Source organism: Pyrgilauda ruficollis, unplaced genomic scaffold (assembly GCF_017590135.1).
Source record: "Pyrgilauda ruficollis isolate IOZ18807 unplaced genomic scaffold, ASM1759013v1 scaffold71, whole genome shotgun sequence".
Lineage (NCBI taxonomy): Eukaryota > Metazoa > Chordata > Aves > Passeriformes > Passeridae > Pyrgilauda > Pyrgilauda ruficollis.
In genome coordinates, this window is record NW_024528933.1 from 2,714,095 (window position 1) to 2,731,154 (window position 17,060).

General features: G+C 39.2%; 1 protein-coding gene across 1 annotated transcript in view; it reads left to right on the forward strand.

Moving 5' to 3' along the window:
* The window catches only part of FREM1 (FRAS1 related extracellular matrix 1), a 56,928-nt gene that overhangs the window by 14,924 nt on the left and 24,944 nt on the right, over positions 1 to 17,060 (forward strand). Inside the window, exons 11-23 of the mRNA XM_041485563.1 lie at positions 1,086 to 1,176; positions 2,200 to 2,367; positions 2,922 to 3,130; positions 3,921 to 4,014; positions 4,399 to 4,651; positions 6,386 to 6,583; positions 7,791 to 7,976; positions 8,935 to 9,131; positions 9,919 to 10,147; positions 11,738 to 11,882; positions 14,204 to 14,345; positions 15,825 to 16,020; positions 16,749 to 17,013. Of these exons, the coding sequence (XP_041341497.1) occupies positions 1,086 to 1,176; positions 2,200 to 2,367; positions 2,922 to 3,130; positions 3,921 to 4,014; positions 4,399 to 4,651; positions 6,386 to 6,583; positions 7,791 to 7,976; positions 8,935 to 9,131; positions 9,919 to 10,147; positions 11,738 to 11,882; positions 14,204 to 14,345; positions 15,825 to 16,020; positions 16,749 to 17,013 (2,373 nt within the window). The remainder of the gene's footprint in view (positions 1 to 1,085; positions 1,177 to 2,199; positions 2,368 to 2,921; positions 3,131 to 3,920; positions 4,015 to 4,398; positions 4,652 to 6,385; positions 6,584 to 7,790; positions 7,977 to 8,934; positions 9,132 to 9,918; positions 10,148 to 11,737; positions 11,883 to 14,203; positions 14,346 to 15,824; positions 16,021 to 16,748; positions 17,014 to 17,060) is intronic.

The window sequence follows — 17,060 nt, forward strand, 5'->3', positions numbered from 1 at the left end:
AGGCAGTAACAAACTTGTGGCTCAAGTTCTTCCTCTGTTTGTTGAAAGTGCAGATGACAATAGTCGGATGCAGCTCTCCTGTTGATGATTAAGGGTAAGCTAGAGCCTGAAGCAATAGAGTAATACACAGAGTAATAAAAAATAGGTAATTCATAACTGAGCAAGAAATAAGAAGTAAGTCTTGTGAAATATTTTCTTTCCTTTTGTTTGATATGAATTTTACACTGACTTTTGGGATCCTGTACAGCCTCAAGCACAAGTCATAACACCTCTTCTAACTGTTAGAATGGGGCTGACCTGTGCCTGCCTTAGACTGAGACCAGGAGGTGCTGCAGCTTTTTTAAGAATATGTATCAGACACTCCCGATTTTGGACTAGGAAGATGTGGAGCAGGAAACAAGCAAAACACGCTGTGGGAGCAAGGGAAGTATGGAATGAATGGATGCAATAGCAGTTTATATCATTGGTGCTGTAATCTCATTAGAACATCAGCAACAATTTGCTAAACAATAAGTTTTAAACACAGAAATGGCATGCTTTAAACTCAAGATTAACGCTTTCAATTTTGACCTCAAGCAGCAAAGGATCATTATGTAGCTGGGGGAGAAGGATGTTTTCCTCATCAGTCAAATAGCCACATGGTTATCCAGTTTTCTGGTTACTGCTTTTGGAAAGCTGGGTTGCTGGAAACGGATTAATTTCAGAGTTTATAAGATGCATGAAACTAGAAATAATTAATTTTTCCACTTAAATATAAATGCAGGTGTGCAAGTAATAATAATACTGTGATGGACTATACTTGCAGGTGGTGTAAATAGTATCTGGGGTGTGTAGAGACACACTTGCAGTAATTCCAAAGCTTGCTTATGAGGTGATTTTTCATGATCATCCTGAAAAGTAATTATTTTCATCAGTTTTTTGTGGTAATATTAAAATGGATAACAAGGATGGAAGAAAGGAAAATGTTTTTCCTTTCAATGCAGTTGGAATTGTGAAGCTAATTTGAAAGGCAAGATTGAGTTACATGGCTATTTTTCTTGCTCTTTGGGATTGCTAGCCAAAATGTGACACATGTTTTTGTGCAGCTACTCAGATGCTGGGAAGCTGTTTATGGTGGACACCATCCCCAAACTGGTCAAGGATCCTACTGCTCTTGCACTGCGGTCATTTACTCAGGTTTGTTATGTTACCTGATACCATAATGAGTTCTAAACAATTTTCAAATGTTACATGTGTACATTTGACAGGAAAACAAGAGGTGAAAACTGAGGAGCAGTACTATCTCAATCTCTGCTTAAGAAGCTCAAAATTCTGCTGTTCCAATACTAGATTTTAAAACAAATTTCTATTATGTTTCAGTTTTGCAATATATAAACACAAATGTCTTAAAACCGGTAGGGGCTACAGCTGCTTGAGTAGGCTGAATTTGGCTCCACATGATGAAAGAGGAATGAAAAACTATGCAAAATGTGGAAATGAGATATTGAACAGCTTCTTGCTTCATCTCAGTGGCTTCATCAGTAGATACCAGTAGTACAGGACAGAACAGGCTGGAACAGACTTTTTCAGGATTTTGTAATTCAGTTTTCATGCTTTTGTAGCTTGACAAATAAGTATTGCTGAAGTGTGCTGTTTTATATCCTGCTGTATGGTTAAAGTTGCATAATGATCATTGCAGAACCATAATGAGAGCTCTGACCCTAAAGACCCTAAACCGTGTGCCTAATGTGGGTATCTGGACACAAGATTTTGATGTTCCTATCACTGTCCTGTCCTCACCATGAAACACAGGGCATGCATTTATTATTCATACTAATGAGGGCAAATTCAGCTGCTATGGGAGATGTTAGCTTTCATGAATTTTCAATTTTAAAGTCACAGTTAGAAAAGGTCCTTGGACCAGCATTTTGAAAGGGATCCATAAAGAAGCCCAGGCCATCACCTCTGCTATCATTTCTAAACCATATCTATATTTTTTGCTACATGTTTCAGTACTTGAACCTGTACTCACCTAATTTGTATCTAAAGATGCCTTTAATCAAGGTATGGCTAGTAGCTAAAGTGTACATGCAAAATCTCTAAAATTTATTTTGATGGCTGGATGACACCTAAACAGGGGATGATAAAGATCCCTAATGTCATGGATTACGAATACCATCATCATCTTCTCTTACATGCACCCTTCTTCTCTTTTTGTAGCATGCTGTGAACTATATGAAAGTTGCTTACATGCCACCCTTGCAGGACATCGGACCCGAACCTCAGCAAGTCCAGTTTATTTTTTCTGTCAGTAACCAGCATGGAGGCACTTTGTATGGGATCTGCTTCAATATTACAATTCTTCCTGTGGACAATCAAGCCCCAGAGGTAGGGTGGTGGGTAGAGTAGGAAAGTGAGAGGGAAGGACTTGGAAATTGTTTTGGGTAGAAACAAAATGCAGAGAAATGTTCTGATTCTACTGAGATAAAAATGAATTTTCCATGGGATCAGGGTTTCAGAGCCTTGCATACAGCTTGCATTGGGATAGAAGTACCTGGCAAGTACTTCTCTGGTGAAGTCTGGCGAGTGCGCAATGTCATTCTTTGTGCTAAGCTGAGGACTACCTTTTGCATCTATATATTGGTACAAAAACATATATGTTGCATCTTGGTTAGCAAAACTGCATCCCTATATTTTGTGTTGCTTATTGCCTAAGGAGGTCAGAAGCCTCCAGAAATGCGATGAGAACTAGGATGCACACATTATAGCCCACTGTTGGTAATTTCCTTAGCTTTTCCTAACACAGCAGAAAAGAGATATCCTTTGGCATATTTTTTTTAATGTGTCACACATCCTTATAGCACAGCAAATGCATAACCCTGTTTGGTGTGTGTTTAGAGGTGCAGCAGCACAAGAAAGCTCACCATTTCTCCTCCCTGCAGGTTTTTACAACCCATTTGAGAGTGCGAGAGGGCGGCATGAGCCCTGTTACAGAGGGACACATTCTCATCTCTGATTCAGACACGAAACGAGAGCATCTCTTCCTGCTCCTGCAGAAGCAGCCGCAGCATGGGGTAGTGGAGCTGGATAACATTCCCATGAATGGAGGTGACAGGCTTTCCTGTGAGGACCTGCGTACCCTGGCAGTCAGGTTAGAAGAGTGGCGGCTGTCTTCTTTGGTAGCTGAGGCTCTCAGCTGAATGAGCTAAAGCCTGAAGTGGTGCAGGGCTCACCATAGCAATGTTCACCATAGCTCTGGCAGAGCTGCTCCAGGACAAGATTGCTGGCTGAATCTTGGGACTGCAATGTCACCATGAAATGAGCCGTTGAGTGGCCAGGAAATGAGAGTCAGCATGCCTGCTGTAAATAGATTTCTCTGTAAAAGTGCTGCTCCATGCAGGCGAGGAGACAAATTCTGTATTCAGCCATGCAGTTCCTGTGAAGAAGACAATGGCGCCAGCTTTTTTCTTTCAAAAAAAGTTGGATGTTTATTAAGCTCCGTTCATTTACAATAAAACTTTTGTTAACATTAATTAATGTAGAGAAGAAAATTTTGCTTCTTTATTTGTGGCAAGAACAAGACACATCACAAGCATGCAGAGTTAGAGCTCCCTGGCTCTATTTCCATCTGTTAGAAAGTAGGCACTTACCACCATGTTTGGTAAATACCTCACAAGCAGCCAGGACATAGATGACAAATTCTTAGGGAAACCTTTTTCTGACTGATGAATGGTTCACTTTGGGAGTTTTCTTCTTGTAAGAGACCCCAAAAACCCTTTGGAGAAACTCTGATTCAGAATCAGCAGCGTTAGGTGTACACCCTTACACAGGGAGCAGCTTTTTGTACCGGGAGGGATATCACATTGTAAGGCATGACCAGAAAGCATGGATTCTTTTTACCTGTGAAAAATTTGTGCAGCTGTGTAATCTTTTTTCCACAGATATCGTCATGACGGCTCTGAGACTCTCACTGACGATGTTTTCTTTGCAGCCACAGATGGCATCCATTTTGTAGAGTTCATCCTGCAGGTCAAGGTCAGTGTGTTGCGTGTTTCTGAGAGCAATTGTCAGTATGGAGGCAAATGGTTCAAAGTTTGACTTATGAAAGTCCTTGCATTACCTTGGAAACTGGAAGATAATGGATATATTAGGCTTCCATTTCAACCCTAGTTTTCTGGTTCATGTGGCTAATTTAAGAGGAGATTTGACTTGCACTTTGTACTAAACTATAATTATCTAGTTTGGTTTACTAATGCCTTTTATTCTTAATTCAACTGGTTCCTTTTACTTGTAGAGAAATCTCAGTGTACTCTGACAGTGGCATCAAACTGTTAGTTTGAGCTGCAAAGCAGTGTACTGAAACAACTGGCTTCAACTGAAATGAACAGCAAAAAAAGCTTAAATTATTTTTCTGATTAGGTGTTGCCTGTGAATGATGAGCTACCTGTTATGCAAACAGGCCTTGTTCCCGTTCTCCACTGCCTGGAGGGTGAAGAAGTAGTCCTCTCCTCGGAGTACATTTATGCCACAGATGTGGACAGCGATGACATGGAACTGATGTTCATGCTGGCCCACCAGCCCTACCACGGGGTGGTGAGGAAAGCTGGCATTGCCGTGGATCGTTTCTCCCAAGCTGATGTCATTGCTGGTTTAGTCACATACAAGCACACTAGTAAGTGAGCAAATGACAGAATTAGAATGAAAGATGGTCAGACAAGTATTAGTAAAAAAAAATCTTACCCTGAATCCATGGATTTGCAGAATTCCAGCAGGAGCTTCTTAGAAACCATGTGTTGTGACTAGGGAAAAAAATAAACTGGCTTTAAAAAAGAGTTGTCTGATAGACAACTACCAAATATTTTAATGTGTTCTCCAAATCCCTGCTTGAACTGAAAACTACATTTGAACAAGTATATGGAAGCACCATAATCCAGGAGGAGCTCTTTCACTGTTGCTGGCAAAATATCTTGGGCTTTTTTGGCAAAAGTATTATTAAGTACAAACTAGAGTATTTTGATTTGTTTTGTGACAGTAAAAAACCCTATTTTTACTTCTTGCTTGCCTCTCCAGTCTAGAAGGCTATCTACTTTGGACAGCTCATAGTCTTTCCATACCACAAGATAAAGGAAGTTCTGACTTTCCTAGTGAGAAAAGAAATGTTTAAAAGGCTTTATTTTGTGGTTTTATTGTTAGTACCTTTTTAAAAAAAAAAAAAAAATTACTGGCAGAAATCAAGGGTTGGTTAACTCTCTTTCCTACTTAAATTTATCCTTTCATTGGGATAAAAGAGGTTCTCTTCTACATCTCTGAATAACAGCTTTAGTGGTTTTTTCCTCCCTAAACATTCTGGTTTTCTGTTTAATTATTCTGTAATTCCGTGTTAGCATGGAGAATAGATGTGATATTTTCAAGCTTGGCACTGTCTAAAATGAACAGCTGGTGTTTGAAAAGGAAGTACTTAATTGTGGCCACCAACAGCAAATTTTTCTTCAGTGTTCTAAAGATACCACAAACTTGGTAAAACATTGTATTTCAATGACAATATTTTGCAGGGGCAAGGAAGTTTTATTTCAAGGGTGTACCACTTGTGGTTTTCATCTCCAAATTTCTAACATTAAATGTGCTGTCAGTAGGTATCACAAGAGAAGTCTGGGAGTCACTTTCCTTTCCAGGCTCCTTATTAATGGTATCTTGCAGCAATGCAAGACACAGCTGCCAGAAGTGCTGACAGCTGGAATACTCTGAGCCCACAGATGCTTCTTGCAAGGGGTGGCAGTTCCCCGTCCTGTATTAGCTCACATTTTAAATGTGATTGCATATAGGCATAATATACAGCACCGTAATAAAGTACAGCAATGAAGTACAGCCCTTGTTATAGTCCATTTTGTAAGGATAAGAAGCATATAGGAATACATGCATTACTTGCTATATTAAAAAGTTTTCTTTTGAAAGAACATGGATATTACCATTTGTCATAGAGGAACACATATATAAAATAAATATTTTCCTAAGTTCCTTGAGAAGGAGTGCAGAAAAAACACTTTTCCCCACAATATAAATTTTGTACATACATTAGTGCACAAAGAACAGATCTTGAGGACTATTAGCTGTTTTATTACAATGTAACATAATATCATAACATTACAATTATAACATTATAATTATTATAATAATACTAAGACTCTTTTTACACCGTCTTATTATATCATAGAAGTGAGCTGGTTAAAATTAATTATGAACAACAAACCAAATCTCTAACCAAGCAGCATCCCACCAGTCAGAATTCCAGTAATTTTACTGCTGCTTTCTTTTTCTTCTGACTTGATATAGAAGATTGTCCTTGCAGGATAAAAATTAGTCTTCATCAAATTTTGGTAAATAATTTCTTCTAAATATTTTTTCCCAGGTGGTGAGATTGGCCTGACTCCTTGCATTGAGACCTTAACTTTGATTGTCTCTGATGGTGAGGCTGGCCTAGATGTGAAAGACTGCTGTTACGAGGGACCTCCTTCTCCTCCAGTTTCACGTGATGATCCATTTCCTGTCTATGACCTCAACGTCACTGTACTTCCAGTGGACAACCAGCCTCCATCAATTGTAACCGGTGAAAGTTTCCTCTCACTATAGCAGTACAAAATGGGCTACCCAGTACTGTAATGGCTAAAGACTCAGAGTGGCTTTTTTTGTTATTTGATTTTTAGCATTAGAAATAGTTAGTTGAGATCGATCAGCATACCAAAGTTTTGTATCACAATTTTCGTCAATTTTATTTTCATTTGCTTGTGCAATGCAAACACCCAATCCAGCTCCCAGTGCAAGTATGAGCTTGCTGCTCTTCAGCTGCATGTTTAAAGCATGCAGTTAGAGATGAGAGTGCTCAGATCTGCTCCCCACCATGTCCACATGCTGATTGCTGCATAGGTAAGCTATGTCTAGGTAAAAGTGATCTATACCTTGTCCCTGAACTGAACTCATGGCCCAACAGGCATCAGGTTTATACAGGGCAAAAGCATAAACATAGATATTTATTTACCTTTGTGTGTAGAGCATAAAACAGAAACTTGGGCCTTACATGAAGGGACAGAATCATTATATTTAATTATTTTAGCAAATAAAGATAAAACCTACACATTAATAGTTGTGAAGCCACATTTTCACAAGTACTCTTCAGAATCTAAGAAATTTGGTTAAAATGGAAATAGCGTTCATAATGTACATGTAGTCCAACTGCAGCCCGTTATGTCTCATTTCCATCAATATCCTGGGCTTTTTAGCATGGTCTGTGGTATACATATTAAAAGAATGTTTTCTATATGCTTGTGTCTTTCAATGTAATTTGTTTGTAAGTATCAGGAATATGTTGTGTATCTCAGAGAATATTTAAGCATATGTATGAGTAGTTTCGTAATTTGCAGGCACTCACACAAGTAATGTTCTGGAAATGAAGCATTGTCCCAGCAGGGAAATTAAGCAGTGATGCATGAAAAATTGTTCATTATGAGCAATTCTTAACAGCTCTCATGTAATTAATGCTCTGACAAACAGAGGTAACAACTGTTTTTGAGCAGTATATAAACCTTAGCTAATAACTTAACCAGTAAAATAATTTCATGATCCCCTTCTTCTCTACTCCTGTGATGGCAAAAGCAGAGATGTCGGTGAAAGCAGAGAAGAAACATTAAAACAAAACCCCTCAGTAATTCAGTATTTATTGTATTTCCTCTCTTCGTTATTATTTCCATTCTTATTAACAAAAACAACAGTAAAATCTGCTTATGACCAATAATGCTTAACATGTTTTTTGTGCACAGGTGCAAGCTTTGTGGTGGAGGAGGGCTCCTCAGCAGCCCTTACTACCAAACATTTGTTTGCCACTGACCCGGACACCACTGCAGATGACTTAGAATTTGTGTTGGTTTCTCCTCCCCAGTTTGGTTTCATTGAAAACATACTGCCTTCTCCTGGGTTTGAGAAGAGCAACATCGGAATAAGCATAGGTAAGTCTTAACAATTTAGGATAATCAAGCAGATTAGATCTGGAGGGCTTGTGGAAAGTTCTGCAGTGGGCGCTGGTGGTGCAGCTGCAGGTGTGGCCATTAATTCGGGCTTATTAAGGAACGCAGGTGCTGACAAATGAAGAGCAGTGGGACTTTGTGGAGGAGTTCGAAGGGAGACTGGAGCAATGCAAATGTGAGGAATTGGCCCTTGAAGCAAACCAGGCAATCCTTGTTTTATGCATCCAGCTGATATCTATTAGAAGTCACGATACTTGATATTAATCCGCTCTCCCTGCCTTCCTCTTCAGTCCCCCATGAAAGGCTCCAGTGTCCCTTCACCTACACATCTATCAATTAAATGCAGTAGCCTGGGTCCCACATTAGTTTCCAAGGCAAAGTTACAAAGTGATAGAGGTGGTGTTTGACTTAGATGGTGACTTCCTTTGTCCACTTTCAAACTGTAAGGCAGTTTCACCCTCAGCAGAACAGACTGCGACATGCTTTGTAATGACACCAGCTTTTACCAGCATCTTCAGCTGGAAACCTGGAATCACTGAGTCTTTTTAAGTTCTCATTTTTGTGGTCTGTCAGTCAAAGTGTAATTAGAATAATATAATCACAGAATCGTTTAGCTTGGAAAAAGCATCAAGTCCAGCAATTAACCTAGCACTACCAAGGAATCTTGGACCTCAGATATTTTCCTATCTGTTATTTGATCTGGTTTTATGTGGCCTCAGTTTTACAGTCTGAACTGAAAAGTGAGAAGCTTCAGAGTCCCACCTGAAGCAAATGCAGTAACGTGGGCAATATAACTCTTACAGTCAAAAAATGACAAAGAAATTAAAATATTCAAGTCATTTATTCTTTGAAAAAAGACAGTTTCAATTTTTAAAATGATGGATAAGACTAGAAGGCATGAAAGTATTGTGCTAACTCATTTTCTCTTTAAAATCTGTAGGTTCATTTCAGCTGAAGCACCTGAAAGCCATGAATATAAACTATGTTCAAGCCAGACACGTGCAAATGGAGCCAACAGAAGACAAATTTGTACTTTATGTCACTGATGGGCTGCATCGCTCAGCAGAGACTCCATTTTTTGTGTTAATCAGCCCAACCAATGATGAAGTTCCAGAACTCATAGCCAGGAATATTACCGTAAGGCAATAAGCAAAATACCTGTAATAGAACAACTTTAACCAGAAACCACTCTTTAATATAAATAAGAACATTGTCCTGATACCTGTTCCTCTGCATACTTCCCTTTGTGTAGTTCAGCCAACTTCAGGAAACAGGACAGTGAAATCCCATGTAAACCTAAAAGACAGAACTTCAGTGGGATAAGAGCAGTGTGTAGCTCATGGAAATTTGCATTTAAATAAAAAGAAGGGATCAAATCTTTAAACAAATGTGTGATCTAGAAAGCAGAGAGATCTTTAGTCTTCTTCTGCATTCCTAAGAGCTTTCACATTTTTGATAGAGTATTTTTTTTAATATTTCTGGCATAGCTTCTCTCCTCTCTGTAGATTGTTTTTAACATAAATAACTCCATGACCAGAGTGTAATCTTACTCTTACTGTAAAGTAAAAAGTGGATGTATAAATTTATATGTATCCACATTTTTAGATACTTTATATATTGAAAGGCTTTCTCCTTTGTGCATTTCTGAGCAAAAGAAATTCAGCATTGATTTGGCATTGACTTAATTTGCTATTAATTTGGGCAAACATGAACTCCTTATCGCAACTTCTCTCTTCATCACTGTAACCACTTACTTCTTCTGTCTCTTAAACTGGTTGAAATCAGTAGCTGGTTAAAAAGCTACTGGGTAAGGGGTGGACAAATCAAGAGGTACACTTGTACACAAAAATACTCATGAAACATGCTAGAATTCTATTACTTCTTTTTGTGTAAAAGAATCGGATGTTTTTTCTTTCACGTTCAGGTTCAAGAAGGGGAGATGAAAGAGCTGGACCTGTCTGTTATCAATGCAGTTGATCTGGATGTGCCTCAAGACCCTCTGGTATTTGGGGTTGTGCAGAGACCCTCGTACGGGTTCCTTATTAATGGTGTTCATGGCAGTGATGTTCTACGCTATAAAGAGTTAATTAACCATGGTCTTCACAGCCATGGGTTGCTTGTTCATGGCTTTTCAATGGAGCTACTGAGGAATGGTAGGTGCAGCATTCTTCTTACAATGGTCTTTCATTATTTTGATGAGGCAAGTGGCACACCAAAGAAATCTTCATCATTTTTTATTCACTTGCCTTATGTTTATTTTCAAGACAATGTTTAGCAATGGAAGTTGTCCTATTTAATGCTATTCTTATCTATTGATTTTAGGAACTGTCTATAAAATCACCCTGAGAGACCTCTGTATCAAAAAGGGTAGTAATATGAGTAGGAAAATCATCTGTCCTGAAAATAAATAAAGGGAATAATGTGACATAATGTAACATCATCAAATAGATTTGCAAATGTTTTGCAGCACCTAGAATAGAGAACAACAAGACTGATTTTAAAACACTTTAACTGATCATGGGGTTAAGTATTTCTTCAAACGATCACAAAATTGTAAAACATTTTAGGTTGCAAGGGGCCTTTATGGGTCAACTAGTCCACCTCCCCTGTCATGGGCAGGCACAACTTGCACTGGACCAAGTTGCCTAAAGTCGCATTCAACCTGACCTTGAATGCTTGCAGTGTTCCACAACCCCTCTGGACAAACTGTTCCAGTGTCTCACCACTCTCACTGTAAAACATTTTGTCCTTATGTCCCACCTAAACCTACTCCTGCCCCTTGTAATGTCACTTCAGGCATTGGTAAAAAGTCTCTATCTCTCCTCTAAACCTTCTTTAGACACTGAAAGGCTGCAATATACCATATGTCTAGCAATAAACACACAAATTGGGACTCACAGTTTAGCATGAGCAGTGAGCCTGCTTTAAAGCAGCAAATCTGTTTCAAGTATACATAATGAAAAAGTGTATTTAACAGTGCAAGGAATATGGTGGATCCCTCCTGACTGTGGTTATTTAGTAAAACATGGAATCTAGTAGTATAAAGAGGAACATAAATTCAATACTGTCACTCAAATTTCAGTTCAGCTGAAATTTTTTCTTAAAAATCCGAGAAAAGACTTTTTTGTCTCTCTGCCTGTCTAATATGAACCTACAGAAATATCAGGGGTCCACCCCAAATCCTTCTGCCTTCCCAAGTTTTGGTTTTGACTTTCTTTTTTGGCTTTTCTCTGTTATCCACAATGGTGAAAGAGCCATCTTTGGCCTAGAACTTCTGATTGTCCATGATCATAGATAGAAGGCCAGCTATCCTTCCAAAGGCTTCTTCAAAGTCCTCTGGAAAAAAGCACAGGAAAGTATTGCCTGACAGTTTCATCCTCTCTATGGTTCCCAAGAAAGTGATTTGGAATAAGGAGAGGAGAAGAAATGTACTTTTTTCAGATTGACAGAGATTCCTTTTTTGGAAAGTCACTCCTTACTTGGGTCAGGTTGGTGACCTTGAGTCAACAGTATGTTGCTAGATCACTGATCAGCAGAGGCTCCTCAAACTCATCTTCTGACAGCTAAGGCAAGTTTATTGTTGCCCTAGCATATAGGGAGGGGAGATGGAAGAAAGGTGATTGAAGCAGAGTGAAATGATGAGAGGGATTTTGCTGGAGTCAGAATAATTTGTTCTTTCCATTTCTCTCACCCATTCCCCCTCTCTTTCTGACTTATTTTTTCCCCCTTCCTGCCTCACATAGGAATGAAGCTGATGTACATGCATGACAACTCTGAAAATCTCACTGACAGCTTTAAAATTCAGCTATCAGATGGAAAACATAAAGTCTTCAGGACCATTTCAGTAAAGGTCATTCCAGTTAATGATGAGAAACCAGTGCTGAGCAAGTAAGTCACATGTTCCTGACAGTGGGATGTGTTTAGACAAAGTGATGGAAAAGAGAACAAAACACCAAATCATAGAATCATACCATTGTTAAGGTTGGAAAAGGCCTTTAAGATAATCAAATCCAACCATCAGTCTAGTATCCCACCATGTTTACCATTAAACCATGTCTTTGGTGTCTGATGCAAAGAGGAAGCCATAACAAGCGACAGATTATTGTAAGTTAAAATGTTTCTATATAGGTCTCTTTCTGTCAGCCTGCTTGGCAAAAAATTTTTTACTGAAAGGAGAGCTTTAGTGTTGCTTAGTGTTGCTCTACATTAAGCAAATAGAGGAAAAATAAAAGTGTGTGGGGAAAAATTTTCGTTATTTCTTTCATAAGCTGCTTCAAGGCGTTTGCCAGCTGTTGTACCTCGGCTGAACACTGACCACCATGGTACTGCCTTTCTCCTCCCTAAGATAAAGACCTGCCTAAAACACCTCTCTGAAAGCAGCTCTGGATTTTGGAATGAGAGGATCCACAAGGCTGAAGCAGGGGAAGGGCTTTTCGATTATAATACTCTTCTTTTATATTCTAAAACACTTTTCTCTGGCATAATTCAACTGCTGAAAAAGTACACACTAACTTCCCTTGCCCTTCAAAGCTAGGAATCATAAATGAATTAGACATGATCAGAAATTGCCTGGCAGACCATTTATACATAGGCAGCTGGCTGCAAGACAGCCAGACCTCCTGGGCATTTTAAAAAAGGAGCTCATCCCTTGGGATCTTCAACTGATGACTTATCACAGAGCATCAGGACCTCCACATTTGTGACTGTTTTCCAGCCCCAGACCAACAGACAGGAAGTTAAGAGTCCAAAGGTTTTGTAGGTATAGCTCTGAACCTCTAAGGTTTGCATTTCAGACTCACAACCCATTAAGCAGACTGCCACTACGGAGGGAATTTCTGATCTATCAGGGTATTTGGCCTACTTTCAGATCAGAGTTATTATTATTTTTTTTTTTTTACCAGGTAGAGCTTCCTGCAATAAAAAATGTCAGTTTCTTAGTTAAAAGGTTTTCAAAGACCACATAATGCTAACATGAGAGAATGTCAATTTTCAGTTAGAATAAAGAGTATAATTTATGTATGCGTTTGTCATGTACAGATAATTACTGATAATTGCCTATTTGTTCCTCACATGCTATAGCTTGATCTGCCATTTTCCACCCCTTCTCTGCGAAAGAAGATGATGAAGTGCAAGAAGTCAAGTATTTTTAGCTTTGACAGCTAGATCCAGAAACTGTGGCTTCTTTGTCTGGCAATATTAGGTCTCACCACTTGCCATTCCTGTGGTGAACAATTTCATAGTTTTTCAGAGACATTTACTCCCAAAATAGCTATTCCTTTATAAGAAGTTATTGCTTCTTGCCTGTTACCCCACTTAGATGAGATGTGCTGCCAGTATTTAAGCAGTAGCGCTTTAAAAAATGTTCAGTTTGGCACTGAGGTGATTTAGCTGCCACATTCAGTCACTACATCTTCACTGTAGGGTACAGAGTTCCTTATGCTAGTGCAGTTTTACAGCTGAATATTGGGCAGTACTTGAAAGCTTTTCTTAACCTTTTGATCTTGGGGCACTTTCCACCCCAGGGATTTTTGGCTCTCATCTCCATTAGTTATGGTCAACAGACTGAAGAACGTGTGATGGGTGTTTTTGGCTGGCAAACAGTGCCTGTTTTCAGAGCAATTGCCAAAGCCTCAATCTGTCACCCCTTGGACTGCGTCCTGTAGCAGAGAGTGCCCTTGGGGAATGTAAAGCCTTCACACATTCCTCTTGAGAGCTTCTTCCCAAAATGAGATGTGGGTGCTAGAAGGAGCATAGAGAAGAAGCCAGTTAGACATGGTTGTGTCTCCTGCAGATAAAGGTGAGCCTTGAAGACTAGTTGCTTGAAAGACAGTCATTTCCTAAATAAACAACCAGTTTTTTAGAGCCAGTATTGCTGTGCTCTATATTAGCAGTAATAATGCAATCTGCTGGTTTACATTGTTTTCTTCCAATAACTGTAGGAAGGTAGCAGAATAGGGTACAGGGGAATAAGAGAGATGTGTTAAATCAGTTTGTTTCAGGTATTTTTGTTGTTTCTTACCAACATAAGGAGACGCTTGTCTGCACTGCTTGCTTTATTTACTCTTTTGAACTGATATAGGCACCCTTCTTCTATTCTCTCTGAAATTGTCATTTCTGTCAGTATTTGGTTAATCCATATTTCTGGCAGAGAAATTACATGTTGAAAAGGTTCCCTTATTGCATCAATACATGACTTTTAATTTTTTCAGGAAGAACGATATCGAGGTGAACATAGGTGAAACTCATGTAATTTCTAGTGCTGTTCTGTCAGCAGAAGATAAAGATACCCCCAGGGAGAGAATTTACTACTTGTTTGAAAGACTTCCAGAAAATGGTCAGCTTCAGCTCAAGGTTAGTCATTGTATTTCAACAAAAAACAGGCATGCAAAGAACTCTCTCTTTGTAGGGCAAAATGAAGTTCATTTCCCTTTTCTTCCAAATGCCTGTCATATTTTGAAGTAGACAGCTTGGCCAGTTTAATTGTTGAAGGAGCAACAACAATGGTGCTGTCCCAGAGGCTTTGGCACTAAAACCCAGATCCTGAACAGGAGAAGATGGAAGGTAAAAAACATGGCAGATCTCTAAGGTGAAAATTGAGAGAGATTCTGGGATAATAATCCCACAAAGGGGGAAGATCAAGCTGGGGGGAATGGGCGAAAGTCCTTGGTTAAAAAAACCCAACCTTTACTTCAGTTACTAAAGGGTTCAGAAAGCATGGAAGGGGTTGCATGTTAAAGAGTGAGTAATACCTCATCAACTAGAAGAAAAGCACAGGGGGAAAGAAGGGAAAAGGAAGATGATAGAAAGGATGGGGCAAGAGGAATCACAAAAATTAAGATTAGAAATGGAAGGCAAGATGATAATCTGTTGACCTAAAATAAGGCAAAGGAACAAAGATAGAAAGAAAATTGCCTCTTTTAAATAACCTGAACCTGTGATAGAAATAAAATTCTGTTTCTAAAACTTGTGAACTTGGAAAGCATTTTGATCTCAACATCAATCTGTGGATCACATGAGACTTGTGAATTAAGTCTGAGGCAAGAGACAGCTGTTGACGGGAGTCTTGTCAGTTTGAACACATACAGTACATATATATATATATATATATATATATATATATATATATCTTAGCTCTCTGTCCTCGATAACCTTTGATCTAAATCTAGTGATGCTCTTACTGCCGGTAAATGTCAACTCCATGGGCCAGTTCAATTTAGGGTACTAGGCTATCTTCAGAAAGGCAAGAAATTTTATGGTGTAAGTCAGAAGTTTTTTTGTTTTGGTTTGGTTTTGTGGGTTTGTTTGTTTGTTTGTTTGTTTGGGGTTTTGTTGGGTTTTTTTTTTTTTTTGTTTGTTTGTTTGGTTGATTTTTTTGGGTTTCTCTTTATGCAGCTGAGGACCTCTGGGGCTTAAAATTTCCACGCTTCCCTCAGGTTTTTTCTGATACTGTTTTAGCTATGATTTCAGATAGAACCAAGAGCAGATTTGTGAAATTAGGAAATAGAAAACATAAGCTGGGTCAGGAACTATTTAATTTTCATCTTGGTATCTGACTAAGAAGTGTGCAGAAAATTATGTCCTAGAGTAAAAGTGGCTAGACTCCATATTACTCTAGTTTATTAATGATCATTGTATCTTCTCCAGCCTTATATCTGCTGGAAAATAACTCCAGTTATTTGCTGCCCTTCAAAACATACTATGAGGAAAGAGCCTATAGAAGGAAAGCCAGGTAGCTGCCACTAACAGTCTATATAACTACAAAGAAACACAATTAACTGAGAAGGATGTGTGGGTGATTATCAGCTAATGAAGGATGCTTGTGCTTTCTAGGAAGGACAAGGGTGGATTACTCTCCTGGCTGGAATGAAGTGCACTCAGGAAGAGCTGGATATGAACCTGGTGAGATATGTCCACACAGGAAGTGTGGGGTCCAAGAAAAAAGACAGCTTCACATTTTACCTCTGGGATGGGTACAACAGATCCCCAGCTGTGGACTTCTACATAAATATCAAGGGCTTGGAAAAGGGTAAGGATCCACTAAACCTGATATCTTGCAGTGCTTGTTTCTGAAACCAAGATATCTGAGTACTTGTCCCGATCCTTTCCTTAGCAGTATGTAGGCCCTGACAAGTGTCCCTGCAGATCCTGTAAATTTAGCTGCTTGGATTTCACTGTTGGCCAGGTTCTGGGATGTGAAAAGGCTCTGCTGAATACAATGTGTTGCACCTTGCCTCCCAGGATTCCCAGCTGCTTTGCAAATAGAACTCAAAATATCTTTCTGAAACTAGCTTTATGTCTGAGTAAATCAGCACAGAAAAATTACAAGAATATAAAAAGGTAAGTGAAACACTGTCCAGAGACAGCTCTTCCAGGTTATTCTACAGTCTTACGGTCTCTCTTTTTTTATAACTTCTCTATTAGAAACATAAAAGTTTACCTCACACCACTAACACTGGAAGACATGTCGAAAGAGGCTGTGGTCTCTTCATCCTTGGCCCCAAAAGGGTAATAGTTTTCAGGTTCCAACAGGATAAAGCCCCAAGCAATGTGGCTATGGCTGATCTCACGGCTGACCCTGCTTTGAGCAGAAGGTCAGAATAAAGATATCTTGAAGTTCCTTCCATGCTGAATTTCTCTATAATCTTAAAGCCTTATGGTTTTTCTACCAGTGACGGCTTTCCTGTGGCTAAACAATGCAGCAGAGATCATCCAGTTCAATATGACTATTTTAGTGTTGTTTTGTCTATTCTGCAGAAGACATTGCTGTTTTTACAAACCTTCTTAGAGTGCCAAAAGGAGATCGCAACTACATTACAACTGATGTCCTCCTTGCATTGGATGGATCTGACAAGCCAGAGGAGCTCCTTTATGTGATAACCTCCCCACCCCAGTATGGACAAATAGAGTATGTCAGCTATCCTGGCATCCCCATTACGAGCTTCAGTCAAATGGATGTAGCACGACAGATTGTCTGCTACGTTCACAAAGCCAAGGCAGTTGTTCGTGAAGATACATTCAGGTGAGGCACAGTACCCCATCCCCCAAGCTCTTCCCCTTGAATTTTTG